This window comes from Felis catus, chromosome D1 (genome assembly GCF_018350175.1).
Source record: "Felis catus isolate Fca126 chromosome D1, F.catus_Fca126_mat1.0, whole genome shotgun sequence".
In the NCBI taxonomy this organism is placed as follows: Eukaryota; Metazoa; Chordata; class Mammalia; order Carnivora; family Felidae; genus Felis; species Felis catus.
The window spans coordinates 38,891,494-38,906,864 of NC_058377.1; the positions used below are offsets into that span (position 1 = coordinate 38,891,494).

Here is a 15,371-nt window from a genome sequence, read left to right on the forward strand (position 1 = left end):
TTGTCTATAAACTTGAATATACACTGAATTCACCATTGTTCTCTCTCACAGGTTAAGAAATGTCTAGAAGAGATCATGGCAGTGAGAACAAAAGTGGCAATTTATGTAATTGTTATGATAAATGCCCCTTGCTTTACCAAGATTGAGCATAGGAAAACCTTAGTGGACATGAGAGACAGCTGGAGATGGGTGTCTTTTACTGAGAAGAGTAGTCAACACTGAGTGTCTACACTGAGGGTGTCGCCACGAAATGAAATAGGATTGTGAATAAAACTGCTTGCAGAAGCCCCTTCAATACCACCCTCGGCTCCCAGTCCTTTCAAGCAGACTAGTTTAGGGGCACTTGGGTGGTTCAGTCAGTTGAGCATCAGTCTGTTTATTTTGGCTCAGGTCATGATCTCATGGTTCATAAGATCGAGTCCTGTGTCCGCTCTGCACCGACAGCTTTGACCCTGCTTGAGATTCTCTCTCTCACTCTCTGCCCCTTCTCTTCTCTTGCTCTCTCTCTCAAACAAACAAACAAACATTAAAAAGCTTAGAAAAGTTTATTGAGTACGCTGAACAACATTCTGAATATTTCTTGTCCTTATTGAGCAAGGCAAATTAAAACAAATATGTGAAAATAACTGGCTGAAAACAGAGGAATGCCAATGGGAACGATATTTTCTGGAAATCAGCTTTGTTTCTTCCCCTTTAAGACCCAACCCTTTTTTGAGCTTATGCTAAGCTGCCCGGGACATCTATCTGCCAGAGAAGAGTTTGTAAGATTCCTGAAACATAATGAGAATCTCAATTCCTAACATTTAAAATAGGAACATGAGCCAGGGATTGCCCTTGAAATTTTCAGAATTCTTGCATTCCCCTACACTGCTGTATCCACAACTGATCTCAATTGAAGGACCAAAAAACACCCCTCAAGCTCTCAGTAACGCATTACACCGAAGTGTCTTCGTTGCTTATGTAAGATACGCTGTGGGTCCAGTTGCTCTCTAGGGCTGCTCTCTTCCAGATGCTTCCAGTCCGCTTCCATCCGGGGCTTCCACCCCCCCCCCCCCCCCGCCGTCACCCGCTGTACCAGGTGTCCCTGAGCTCAGCTTCCCAAGCCCAGCATTCCAGAGTCTACTTCCATTTCCTGTCACATTAGGAAAGACCAAGGTGCCCAGCTGCACAGTGTAGAATGAGACACACGTTCCTGCATCAGAATTCCCACCCAACACTATGTCTTCATTACTCTTGCCTTCGGGGGTACGTGGGGCTTCCAATGCCAGAGCTTTCGTGATGTTCTTAGGGGAGAGCTGGAGGGAGGGGAGAGGCGCTTTGCTTCTCTGAAATGTTTCCTTCTGTACCCAACCCTCACTTGCAATTTCCAAGACTGATTCTGAGTTGCTCCACTTGTGTGTATTTTCAATTCTGACATTGAAATAACCATTGACGCTCAACACTATTGTTTGGACTTTCTAACTACTCCTGCCCCCACATCGTCACACCACAACTCAGTTCGCTGCTTAAATCCATAAATCCCAGCATGTCAAGGGCTGTGTCAAACTTCCAATGCCTTCTCCTGTCAAGGTGAAAAAACCCTGATACTTTACATGAGCTACAAGGGCCTCATATCCTACACCTTGCCTCTCTCTTTCTTCCTCTGTATGCCCAGACACAAATGAGCTTCCTCTCCATTCCTGAGAAAACAGAAGTTCCATGTTGGGTCTATTCCACTTACTGTTTCCTCTAAGTGGAAATCAGCTCTGGATGCAGCTTCCTTTTTGTTAGTTGGGTCTTGGCAGAGGTCTCCTGCTCAATGAAACTCTCCGTGATTCCTCCAACCTAGGCCAGCCCTGCCCAGTGTGTTCCAGCATCCCACCCCTTTCCTGTCTTCACAGCACATGTTAACAAGTAGAATTCTCTTGTCCATTTCTTTGTGCATATGTCTCCTGGGATGAGTCAATGAATGGGCCATGCAAAGTATTGAAAACGCAGTGCAGACTTGGGGATGGGGCACTTTGGTCCCCTGCATGCTCACCTCCCAGCAGCTGTGGTCCTACTGCCCAGAAAAGTACCAGGTGACTTCCACCAAGTCACCCTTAAGATAGGGCTGCAAGCCGAATCCCCTCACCCACCCGGTCAGCTCATACTCAATAACCATCTGCCAAATTGCTTCCTCATCAACATCACGCAATGCAGCCAGCCAACAAAAATCAGCCTTGCTTGAAATGTTCTGATATAATTATCAAGAAAAGTGCAGAAAAGAATAACCTCAACCCCTCAATTATTTGAATGAACAATATTTATTAGAAACAAATTTTAGATTTTAACATTGTGGTTACCTTTAATACATTTGTGAACAAATACTGGCCATAACACATTTTGAATACATCCAAGACTCAGAAAGATCATAAATTATGTTCTGAGTCTCTACTGACCCGTTTGGTCAAAACGGCCTTGTTTTGCAAGAAAGGGGGGAAGGGGTAGGGTTGGAGAAAAGGCAGGGAGATTGGAGGAGAATCAAAACCCAGAAGCATTGGCCCAGAGGAGTCTGGGGAAGATTATGCTCTCATGACCTCAGCAGGACCTAGCTTACAGAGACACAAGAGTGTCTAGTGGATGAAACCTCAGTTGGCAACACAGGAATTAGCAGTGTCCAAAGACACTCCAGAGTCTGGCAGGAAGAACAAACTATGGCGAACATGATAAAGAACATGGACTCAACACATCAGTGGCAACATCACTGGCCTCTGAAGACCAGTAACCTGCAGGCTGGCCGAAAGCTCTGACGTAAATGTGGTGGGTCTCAAGGAGCCTCCACACACAAGAGCAGTAGGTTACAACATTATCCCCTGGGCTTAGGGGAAAAGGGCACAACTGTACCCAGAAGCCTCCGCAGGTTGCTGGAGCCCAGGGCTCAGTGGTACAGGGTTGTCCACTGAGGGTTCATCCACAGGACCGGGCAGAGCCTCAGGGTACTGGGCTGTGTGCGTTGTTCCCACCGAGAGACGCCTCTTGGCCCGGGCCTGGATGCTGGGCCCCCGGGCCCCTTGTTCCCGAGGACGACGACCAGGACCACATCTGCCCATTGAGGGATGAACATCTCGGGCAGAGGGAATCGGGGTCGGTGGTCGGGTGGGGCCAGCCTCCTGGGAAGTGCAGGCGGGGACAAGCCCAGACTGGGCATCAGAGGAAGAACTCTGGGCCGGCAAGGAGCGTGGGGAGGCCAGGCGCATTGGGGTGCGACGGCCAGTCCCACCACTAGCGGCCACAGGCCGAGGGGTGCGTGTGGCCCGGCGGGGTGGGAGGTGCCTCAGGCCCAGCAGGGCTCTCCGGGGAGCTTGGGCCACCCTCCAGGCGCTGAGCTCCCCCTTGTCTGGCGAGGTGGGCTCTGTGTGGTCCACAACAGCCCGGTCCTGCCCGCGCTTCCACAGCTCATAGCGCTCAGGCTGCAGGATGCGCACGAAGGCGTCCATGGAGAAGGTGACCCTGGCCTCCCCGCAGCTGCACTGAGACGCCACTTTGCCATAATCGATCCATCGCGGGGTGGCGAAGTTGATGGCTTCCGCGCAGTTGAAGCCGTGGTTGAAGCCAGAGTGGTAGCCATAGGGAAACGTCACCATGAACTCGCCAGCCTCCTGAGTGATCCGATTGAAGGGGATCCCGTTGTCCTTGAGGACCGTGGGCGAGATGAGAGCCACCTTGTGCCGCAGGAAGGCGTCACAGGCACGGGCACTGCCCGGGAACAGCTCGGTGGCCAGGCACTCCAGGCGCCGGCCGTGCTCCGGGGGCACCGCGTACCAGGTTTTGGGCTCCCCGAAGTGCAGGTAGTTGATGCTATAAAGGTCCATGTCCTCCGTGTGCCAGGCGAAGGTGGTCTTCCACATGCCAAAGTACAGGTAGGGCGTGTTGACGCCCTCGATGACCACGCCGCACTCCTGCTCCAGCAGGTCCTGGATGGTTCCCAGGTGGCCAAGGTTCCACTGTTGAGTGTTTTCCGCAAACAAGGAGCCGCTGATGTCAGCGCCATAAATCGGAGAATCGTACAGGCGGGTTTTCCAATACTTTCGCTCCAAATCCTCAAAATCCGAGTGTGGCGGAGTCCGATACTTTCCGCTGTTTGCCAATTGGCGATACTCCGCCACTGTCATGGCTTTCTTCTTTTTATGGTATTGAGTAAACACACCTGCCCGCCCGGAGACCACCTGCTGGAGGGGAGTTGCAATTAAGATGTCACTGATATCATCATAGGTCTGCCTGGCTTTCCATTCCTTGGGGGGAATCACCTTGGCCAGGCCTGCGCGGTGTGCGCCTTCGGATTCCATGTATGCAATGTATTTATCAAAGTCATTAAATTCTTCTTTGGTTGGATGAAATATCATTATGGTACAATTTGGGTTCTGCGCAAAGTTGGCCTTAGACTTCATGGTTTTCATTAATAAGCACCAAAGCCCAAACTTTTTAGATATCTTCTGGATATTCGAGGATGCTGGAAAATGCTACTTTTTCAAAAATGAATGAGTGTCTGTGTCAGCTGGAAACACCGGTGGACTACTATTACTATGCAAATTAAAGGATAATGTTTGTTAGGCTTGCTGATTCATCAGGGAACAGCACTCGTGGTAGAATATCCGCCCAGAAATGAGGGTGGCTGTGCCTGCAATTCTGTGATGCTCCTCTGTTGGCACCTCTGTCCTCTTGAGGTCTGTTGAATCACTCAGTCTTGGGTGGGTATCCTAAAGGTAGTGTCTTCAGGGCAGTGTTTAGACAAAGCCTAAAAGAAAAAATACAAAAATTTTGAAAGTTAATGTAGGAAAAGTATTAGAGAGTTACAGATAAAATACCACCATGGAACATTATTGAACGCTCAAAGAATGGCTAAAAATTTTTTTAAGTTTATTTATTTATTTTGACGGGGGGAGTGGGAGGGGCAAAGAGAGAGGGAGAGAGAGAGAATCCCAAGCAGGCTCCACTCTGTCCGAGCAGAGCCAGACACGGGGCTTGATCCCACGAACTGTGAGATCATGACCTGAGCTGAAATCAAGAGTCAGATGCTTAACCGACTGAGCCACCCAGGCACCCAAAGGGCTAAAATTTTATTTTATTTTTATTTATTTTTTTTATTTTTTTATATAACTTATTGTCAAGTTAGCTGACATACAGTACATAGGGTGTGCTCTTGGGAGTAGATTCCCACGATTCATCACTTACATAAAACACCCAGTACTCATCCCAATGAGTGCTCTCCTCAATGCCCATCACCCATTTTTCCCATACCCCTACCCCCACCCCCTTTCACCCTGTTTGTTTTCTGTATTTAAAAGTCTCTTATGGTTTTCTTCCCTCTTCATAACTATGTATTTTTTTTCTTTCCCTTCCCCCAGTCTTCTGTTAAGTTTCTCAACTTCCACATAGGAGTGAAAACATATGATATCTGTCTTTCTCTGACTGACTTATTTCACTTAGCATAATACACTCCAGTTCCTTTCATGTTGTTGCAAATGGTAAGATTTCATTCTTTTTCGTTGCTGAGTAGTATTCCATTATATATACATACCACATAAAAGGCTAAAATTTTGTAAGATGATAAAACAAGAGGTGGTGTGGATGTGGAACAATGGGAATTGTCATACTCTAATAAAGATAATGGAAATCATTACACTCACCTTGGAAAACTATTTGGATAGTATGTACTAATAAAACTGAGCATATGCATGTGTAAAATTGAACACATACATGTGCATACATGTGGAAATATGCCTAGGTAACATGCATGACTCTGCACTAAAAGGCACCTCTCAGAATGTTCATAACAAAATTACTTCTAGTAGCCAAATACTGGAAACAACCTAACTACCCATCAACTGTGAATGGATGAACATTATGGTATATTCATACAGTCGAATATAATATAGAATGACGATAAACAAAACCACATAGAAACATAAAAAATAATTTTATAAACATCATACTGAGCAACATAATCCATGATTCCATTTTTATAAAGATAAAAATGAGGGGCACCTGGGTGGCTCAGTCGGTTAACCATCCAACTCTTGGTTTCAGCTCAGGTCATGATCTCACAGTTCATGAGTTTGAGCCCCACATCAGACTCTGTGCTGTCAGTGTGGAGCCTGCTTGCGATTCTCTTTCTCCCTCTCTCTCTGGCCCTCCCCCACTTGCTCTCTCTCTTTCTTTCTCAAAACAAATAAAAAAACTTAAAGAAAAGATAAAAATGAGGCAAAGTTAGCTATATTAGATGTCAGAGTAGTAGTTACCTTTGAGAAAGAGAGAGATTGTGAGTGGGGCATAAGGAAGCCTCTGAAGAAATATTCTTAACCTAGGGCTGGTTACATAGCCATCAGAAGAGCTAATTGTGATAATTCATCAAGCTATGATGATTTTCACAAATTTCCATATGTTTATCAAAAAATAGACTTTAAGTGAAGCTCAGCCATAATGGGGGGTGCATGCAGCCCACATAGTATACATCTCTGAAGTGCTTGGTTCTGGTGAACAGGGAGCATTGTGCTGTAAGGCACCTAAGGACCTCTTCTTCATAGAGCCTCAACTTTCCAAGATCAGGAGACATAGCTGACTTTCCTAATACATAGAAACAGACACTGAGAGCTTGACAAAATAAGAAGACAGAGGAATATGTTCAAAAAAAGAACAGGACAAAACCATAGCAAGAGAACTAAATAAAACTGAGATAAGCAATATGCCTGATAAAAATTCAAAGTAATGGTCATAAACATACTTATGGACTCAGTAAAACCTTAAACAAAGAGAGAAAATATAAAAAAGAACCAATCTGAGATAAAGAACTCAATAACTGAAATAAAAAATACACTGGACGAAATCGATAGCAGATTAGAGGAGGTGGAAGAACAGACTAGCACTTGGAAGACAGGGTAATGGTAAGCAATCAAGTTGAATAGAAAAAAGAAAACAAGCATAATAAAACATGAGAATCAGTTAAGGAAACTTGGTGACATCCTCAAAGGTAATAACATTTGCATTATGGGGATCTCAGAAAAAGAGAGAGAGAGAATGGGGCAGAAAATTAATTTGAATAAGTGAAAACATGCCTAATCTGGGGAAGGGAACAGACATGTAGATCCAGGAAGCACGGAGAGTCCCCAACAAAATTAACCCAAAGAGGTCCACACCAAGACACATAATAATTACAATGGCAAAATGTAGTGATAAAGAGAGAATTTTAAAAGCAGCCAGAGAAAAGAGTTACATACAAGGAAAACCCCATAAGGCTATCAGCTAATTTTTCAGCAGAAACTTTGCAGGCCAGAAGAGAGTGGCAAGATATATTCAAAGTACTGAAAGAAAGAAACCTGCAACTAAGAATACTCTACTCAGCTTTATTATCATTCAGAATAAAAGGAGAGACAAAGAGTTTCCCAGACAAACAAAAGTTAGAGGGCTCATCACCACTAAAGCAGCCTTATGAGAAACATTAAAGGGAATTCTTTGAGTGGAAAGAAAATGCCATAATCAGGAATAAGAAAATTATGAAAGGAAAAATTTTCATAGGCAAACGCAAACATATAATAAAGTAGCAGATTAATCATTTATAAAACCATAATGGAGGCTAAAACACAAAAGCAGTAAAATCAACAAAATCTATACAAATCAGTCAAGGGATTCACAAAATAAAAGGATAAAGTATGACATCTTATACATAAAACATGGGGTGGGGGAACAAAAATTTTATAATGAGTTCAAACGTAAATGACCTGATATAGACTGCTATATGCATAAGATGTTACATCTGAACCTAATGGTAACCAGAAATCAAAACCTGTAATAGATACATAAAAAATAAAGAGAAAGGAAACCAATCACATCAAGCCATCAAACCACAAGGGAACAGAAGGAAAGAAGGAACAGAGAAGAACTACAAAAACAAACGTAAAATAAGTAGCAAAATGGCAATAAGTACATAACTATCATAATTAGTTTAAATGTAAATGAACTGAATGCTCTAATTAAAAAACATAGGGTGACTAAATGGATAAAAAAGCAAGACCCATCTATATGCTGCTACAAGAGACTCACTTCAGATCTAGACACATGCAGATTGAAACTGAAGGGATGGAAAAACATTTACCATGCAAATAGAAGTGGAAAGAAAGCTGTGGTAGCAATATTTACATTGGACAAAATATACTTTAAAACAAAGTCTAGGGGCGCCTGGGTGGCGCAGTCGGTTAAGCGTCCAACTTCAGCCAGGTCACGATCTCACGGTCCGTGAGTTCGAGCCCCGCGTCAGGCTCTGGGCTGATGGCTCAGAGCCTGGAGCCTGTTTCCGATTCTGTGTCTCCCTCTCTCTCTGCCCCTCCCCCGTTCATGCTCTGTCTCTCTCTGTCCCAAAAATAAATAAACGTTGAAAAAAAAAATTAAAAAAAAAAACAAAAAAAACCCGAAGTCTATAATAAGAGACAAAGAAGGATACTACATAATGACAAAAGGAACAATCCAACAAGAAGCTATGACGACTGTAAATATACACCCAATATGGGAGCAACTAAGTACATAAAACAACTATTGATTGACATGAAGGAAGAAATTGACACTAATACAATAATAGTAGGGGACTTTAATGCCCACTTATATCAATGGATGGATCATCCAGACAGAAAATCAACAAGGAAAGAGTGGCTTTGAATGACACATTGGACCAGATACATCTAACAGATATATTCAGAGCATTCTATCCTGAAACAGTGGAATACACATTCTTTTCAAGTGCATATGGAAATTCTCCAGAAAAGATCACATTAGGCCACAAAACAAGTCTCGATAAATTAAAAAAAGTTGTAATCATATCATGCATCTTTTCTGACCACAACAGTATGAAACTAGAAATCAAGAAAATCTGGAAAGAATTAAAATACATGAAGGTTAAATAACATACTATTAAACAATAAATGGGTCAACCAAGAAATCAAAGAGGATATCAAAAAATACATGGAGACAGGGGATCCTGAGTGGCTCAGTTGGTTAAGTGTCTGACTTCAGCTCAGGTCATGATCTCACAGTTTGTGAGTTCAAGCCTCGCATCGGGCTCTGTAGTGACAGCTCGGAGCCTGGAGCCTGCTTTGTATTCTGTCTCTGTCTCTCTCTGCCCCTCACTTGCTCTCTCACTCTCTCTTTCTCTCAAAAATAAACATTAACAAGTAAAAAATAAAAAATGAAAAACTACATGGAGACAAATAATGAAAACACAATGGCCCCAAATTTTTAGGATTCAGCAAAAGCTGTCCTAAGAGGGAGGTTTATAGCAATACAGGCCTACCTAAAGAAACAAGAAAAATCTCAAACAAACAACCTAACCTTAGACCTAAAGAAGCTAGAAAAAGAAAAACAAACAAAGCCCAAAGCCGATGGAAAAAAGGAAATAGTAAAGATTAGAGCAGAAATAAATGAAACAGAGACTAAAAAAATAAACTGAATAGCACAATGAAACCAGGATAAGATAAACAAAATTGATAAACCTTTAGCCAGACTCATCAAGAAAAAGAGAGAGGACTCCAATAATTAAAATCAGAAATAAAGGAGGTGAAATAACAACTGACACCCCAGAAGTGAAAAGTATTATAAGACAATACTATGAAAAACTATATGCCAACAAACTGGACAACCTAGAAGAAAATGGATAAATTCTTAGAAATATATAATCTTCCAAAACTGAATCAGAAAGAAATAGAAAATTGGAACACACCAATTAATAGCAATGAAATTAAATCAGTAATCAAAAAACTTCCAAAAGACACAAGTCCAGAACCAGATGGCTTTATAGGTAGATTCTACCAAGCATTTATTTTATTTTTTTTAATATATGAAATTTATTGTCAAATTGGTTTCCATACAACACCCAGTGCTCATCCCAAAAGATGCCCTCTTCAATGCCCATCACCTACTCTTCCCTCCCTCCCACCCCCCCATCAACCCTCATTTTGTTCTCAGTTTTTAACAGTCTCTTATGCTTTCGCTTTCTCCCACTCTAACCTCATTTTTTTTTCCCTTCCCCTCCCCCATGGGTTTCTGTTAAGTTTCTCAGGATCCACATAAGAGTGAAACCATATGGTATCTGTCTTTCTCTATATGGCTTATTTCACTTAGCATCACACTCTCCAGTTCCATCCACGTTGCTACAAAGGGCCCTATTTCATTCTTTCTCACTGCCACGTAGTACTCCATTGTGTATATAAGCCACAATTTCTTTATCCATTCATCAGTTGATGGACATTTAGGTTTTTTTCCAAAATTTGGCTATTGTTGAGAGTGCTGCTATAAACATTGGGGTACAAGTGCCCCTATGCATCAGTACTCCTGTATCCCTTGGGTAAATTCCTAGCAGTGCTACTGCTGGATCATAGGGTAAGTCTATTTTTAATTTTTTTAAGGAACCCCCACTGTTTTCCAGAGTAGCTGCACCAGTTTGCATTCCCACCAACAGTGCAAGAGGGTTCCCGTTTCTCCACATCCTCTCCAGCATCTATAGTCTCCTGATTTGTTCATTTTCTACCAAGCGTTTAAAGAAGAGCTGGGGCATCTGGGTAGCTCAGTCAGTTAAGCGTGCAACTCTCAATTTCGGCTCAAGTTGTGATCTAACGGTTTGTGGGACTGAGTCTTACACTGGGATCCATGCTGGCAGCACGATACCCGCTTGGGATTCTCTCTCTCCCCCTCTCTCTGCCCCTCCCCTGATCATGCTCACTCTCTCTTTCTCTCTCAAAAATAAATAAATAAATTTAAAATAAAAAAACAAATTGAAGTCACAAATGAAAGGATATTCCATGCTCATGGATTGAAAGAACCAATGTTGTAAAAATGTGCACATCACCCAAAGCAATCTACAGATTTAATACAATCCCCATCAAAATACCGACAACATTCTTCACAGAACTAAAACAAATAATCCTCAAATTTGTATGGAACCACAAGAGACTGAATATCTAAAGCCATCTTGAGAAAGAAAAACAAAGCTGGAGGTATCACAATCCCAGATTTCAAGATATACTACAAAGCTATAGCAATCAAAATAGCATATTATGAGCACAAAAGTAGACACATAGATCAATGGAACAGAAAAGAGATCCCATAAATAAACCCATGTTTCTATGGTCAATTAATCTATAACAAAATAGGCAAGAATATGCAATGGGAAAAAGTCTCTTCAACAAAAGGTGTTGGGAAAACTGGATAGCTATAAAAAAAAAGAATGAAACTGAACTACTCTTTTATACCATACACAAAATAAACTCAGAATGAATTAAGGACCTAAATGGGGAGACCTGAAACCATAAATTCTTAGAAGAAAGCATAGACAGTAGTTTCTTTGACATGAGTCATATAAACATTTTTCTATATCTGTCTCCACAGGCAAGGGACACAAAAGCAAAAATAAACTATTGGGACTACATCAAAATAAAAAGCTTTTACACAGTCAAGGAAACCACTGACAAAATAAAAAGGCAACCTATAAATGGGAGAAAATATTTGTAAATGATACATGCAATAAGGGGTTAATATCCAAAGTACATAGAGAACTTATACAACCCAACACCTAAAACAAAAACAAAAACTGAAAAAAAAACAATCTGATTAAAAAATGGACAAAGACCTGAATAGACATTTTTCCAAAGACAACATACAGATGGCCAACAGACATGAAAATATTCTCAATATCACTAATCATCAGGGAAATGAAAATCAAAACAATGAGATAACTCTTTACTTATGTCAGAATGGCTACAATCAAAAAGCGTGGGCAAGGATGTGGAGAAAAAGGAACCCTTTGCGCATTGTTGGTAAGCATGCAAATTGGTGCAACCACTGTAGGAAACGGTGTGAAGATTCCTCTAAGATTAAAAATAGAACTACCATATTATCCAGTCATTCCACTGCTGGGTACTTACCCAAAGAATATGAAAAAACTTACTTGCAAAGACATATGCACCCCAATGTTTATTGAAGTATTATTTATAATATCTAAGATATGGAAGTAACCCAAGTGTCCATCAATAAATGAAATGGATAAAGAAGAAATAGAATATTACTTAGCCATAAAAAGAATGAGATCTTGCCATTTGTAACAATGTGGATGGACCTAGAGGATATAAAGTGAAATGAGTCAGACAGAGAAAGACAAACATCATATGATTTCACTCAAATGTGAAATTTAAGAAACAAAACAAATGAACAAACAAAAGAAACAAAGCACTCTTTAAAATTTTTTTTTAATTTTTAAAATTTATTTTAATTCCAGTATAGTTAACATACAGTGTTGAATTAGTTTCACATGTACAATATAGTGATTCAACAATTTCTACACATTATCATGATGAGCACTGGGTAATATATAGAATTGCCAAATTATATTGTATACCTGAATCTAATATAGCATTGTATGTTAATTATACCTCAATGAAAAAATAAAAATAAAACAAAGATAGAGTTTAGGCATTATGCTAGCATTAAAGACTACGAGACATATTTCATTACATTAACAGAAATAAATGAACTAAACACTGAATTAATTAAAGGGGCTAGAAAATAGAGACAAAAGAAAGAGGATTAAAGAAATGACAAGGGGGGCGCCTGGGTGGCGCAGTCGGTTAAGCGTCCGACTTCAGCCAGGTCACGATCTCGCGGTGCGTGAGTTCGAGCCCCGCGTCGGACTCTGGGCTGATGGCTCAGAGCCTGGAGCCTGTTTCCGATTCTGTGTCTCCCTCTCTCTCTGCCCCTCCCCCGTTCATGCTCTGTCTCTCTCTGTCCCAAAAAAAATAAATAAACGTTGAAAAAAAAAAAAAAAAAAGAAATGACAAGGAATACAGATGAAATTAATGAAAGATAATACATACACAACCGGTATGAAGACCAAAAATGTTCTTTGAAGAGATTAACAAACCGTGAGTATAATTGATCATAAGAAAAGAGAGAAGACAACAAGCAGTAATAGGAATTAACAGAACACAAATCTAATAATACAGTAGAAAAAATTTAAGAGAATCGTATCAGCATCTTGCTAGCAAAATTTTCAAAAGAGATCAACTTTCTACAGAGAAAAATATCCAAAATGGACCCAAGAAAACTAGGAAGCATGAACACAGAAGCATAAGAATCTGGTTCCAAGTATGACCCCTAATAGCCCAAGAGATACATCATATTATAGGTGAATCTAGCAAATTTTTAAGAAAGTTAGCTCTTATTAATGCAAATTCTTTCAGAGAAAAAGTTAGAAAGCCACTCAGATGAGGCTACAATGTCTGATAGCAAAATAAGAAAACAACAGAAAATTAAAAGAACAGAAAATTATGCTATAGGCCATCTTTAAGTTATAAACATAGATGAAAGCTTAAACAGAATGTTATCCAACCAAATAAAGAAACATATTAAAAGAATAATATCTCATGACCAAATAGAATGTATTCCAGGAATATAAGGATGATTCAGTATCTGAAAATCTAATGAATTCAGAATACTAACAAAGAAAATGAAAACTATCATCATCTTGTAGGTACCAAAAAACTACTTGATGAAATTCAACACTTATTCATGATTTTTAAATTCTTTACTTGTAAACCATTAAAAAATATTTCTATAGTAAGATGAAGGGTTTCAATGTAAAAAATGAACAGCAAGTATCATTCTTAGCAGTGAAATAAAAGAAACATTCTTAAGGAGAAAAAGATGCTAACTACTTCACTGACATTATCTCAAGAGGTCCCTTAATACTGTTTGCTAATCCTTTTATACTCTCCTAATTTCTGTTTACCTGCTCTCCAAATATTCCATTTTATCTTCCCTGTCTTCAAATTTGGGCATGCCTACTCCATTCACTTAGAATCCTTCAAATGTCCTAAGAGTCCCTACATGATCGGGTACCCCACTACCTCTTGATGCTCAGTATCACTGCTTTCTACTCTACCTACCTCTTGCTCTCTCACTTCCAACCACATCCCGGGCTGTGTCTCAGAAAAGCCTGGAGTACGCCTACCTGATGGTCTTTGCAGACAAGCAATTCTCTTACCTCCCTTGAGTTTCAGTTCAAATATCACCTTCTCCGATTGCCTTGTTTTGGATAAAATTAGAGATGGTTTTCTCTCAAGGAAACAGTCTCTCAAGAAAACAACTCCCAACGAAACATGAACTTATATGTCTTTTCAAAATTCTAATCACATTGGCCCCACCCCAAGTCCATCATCCCTAGTCCAATCACCACTGAATCCAATTAGCTATCCAACCACCTCTTCCAACTGAACTCACAATGTTCTTTGTTTTAGTAAACACCCTCATTTTCAATGTTACCAGCTGTAAAGCATGCGTGTTTTGCCTGAATTTTTTTCTTGGAGACTTCTTACAAGAAAATAAAGACGGGAAATGACGGCCAACCCTCAACAAATCTGAAATTGTGTTTAAAAATAAAAATAAAAACAATTTGTAAGCTCAAACAGCTTTCTCCACAGCCAGAGCTACTGTGACTGGAGAAACTGCCAAGGACTGAGTAAGGAGGAATGGCTGGAAGATGATATAGAGCAGTTAATGCTGGGCTTTCCAGATAAATTACCTAGATGTACCTATGGGGGGGACAAGTAAGCCTACTCCTATCTTTTTTTTTTTTTACTGTTTATTTATTTATTTCTATTGAGAGAGAGAGAGAGAGAGAGCGAGAGAGAGAGAGAGAGAGAGAGAGAAAACGTGAGCACAACCATTGGCGCATGAGTTGGGGAGGGGCAGAGAGAGAGGGAGAGAGAGAATCCCAGGCAAGATCCACACTCAATGTGGAGCCCCATGCGGGGCTCAACTTCACGAGTGTCACATCATGACCTAAGCTGAAATTGAGTCAGGCGCTTAACCAACTGAGCCACCCAGGTGCCCCTAGCTTACTACTATCTTAAGTTGGTGTTTGAAATCAGAGCGGACCTCCTGGAGATTCTGATTCCACTTGGAGTCACCTTGGAAAATTATTGGAAATTTCTGACTTTTTCTGGACAAATTGCCTGGAAGTTTGCCAGAAACCAAGAGCACAAGCACATTTTGTGGGGTCTGGAGGTTATATAAATTGTAGAACCCTCCTAGGAACAGAAAGATTTCCCTGGGAATACTGACAGGATGGGAAGAAAATAGTACAGGAAAGATAGCACAGTTGTTAGGGAACAAAACATATTAGCATTTGGGTCTGCCCAAAAACTATAGGGAAGAAAAGAAAACCTTGCCAAAGAAATGTGGTGAGGAGGAGCTCCTGGGGAAGAGTCAACCACATTATGGTTAGAGATTGAGGCATTTTATCTCACCCTACAGTCTCCCCAATAAGACTACACAAGATCACCTCAAAATAATAGAAACTCCTCACATCTCCTGTG

At 40.9% G+C, this 15,371-nt stretch overlaps 1 protein-coding gene across 2 annotated transcripts in view; it reads right to left on the reverse strand.

Moving 5' to 3' along the window:
• Window positions 1–2,266: 2,266 nt before the first annotated feature.
• Window positions 2,267–15,371, reverse strand: part of KDM4D (lysine demethylase 4D) — a 34,345-nt gene continuing 21,240 nt past the window's right edge. For both annotated transcript variants that reach the window (XM_023239325.2, XM_023239326.2), the window contains exon 3: window positions 2,267–4,756. In XM_023239325.2, coding sequence (XP_023095093.2) covers window positions 2,841–4,418 — 1,578 coding nt within the window. In that variant the 5' untranslated portion in view covers window positions 4,419–4,756 and the 3' untranslated portion in view covers window positions 2,267–2,840. The remainder of the gene's footprint in view (window positions 4,757–15,371) is intronic.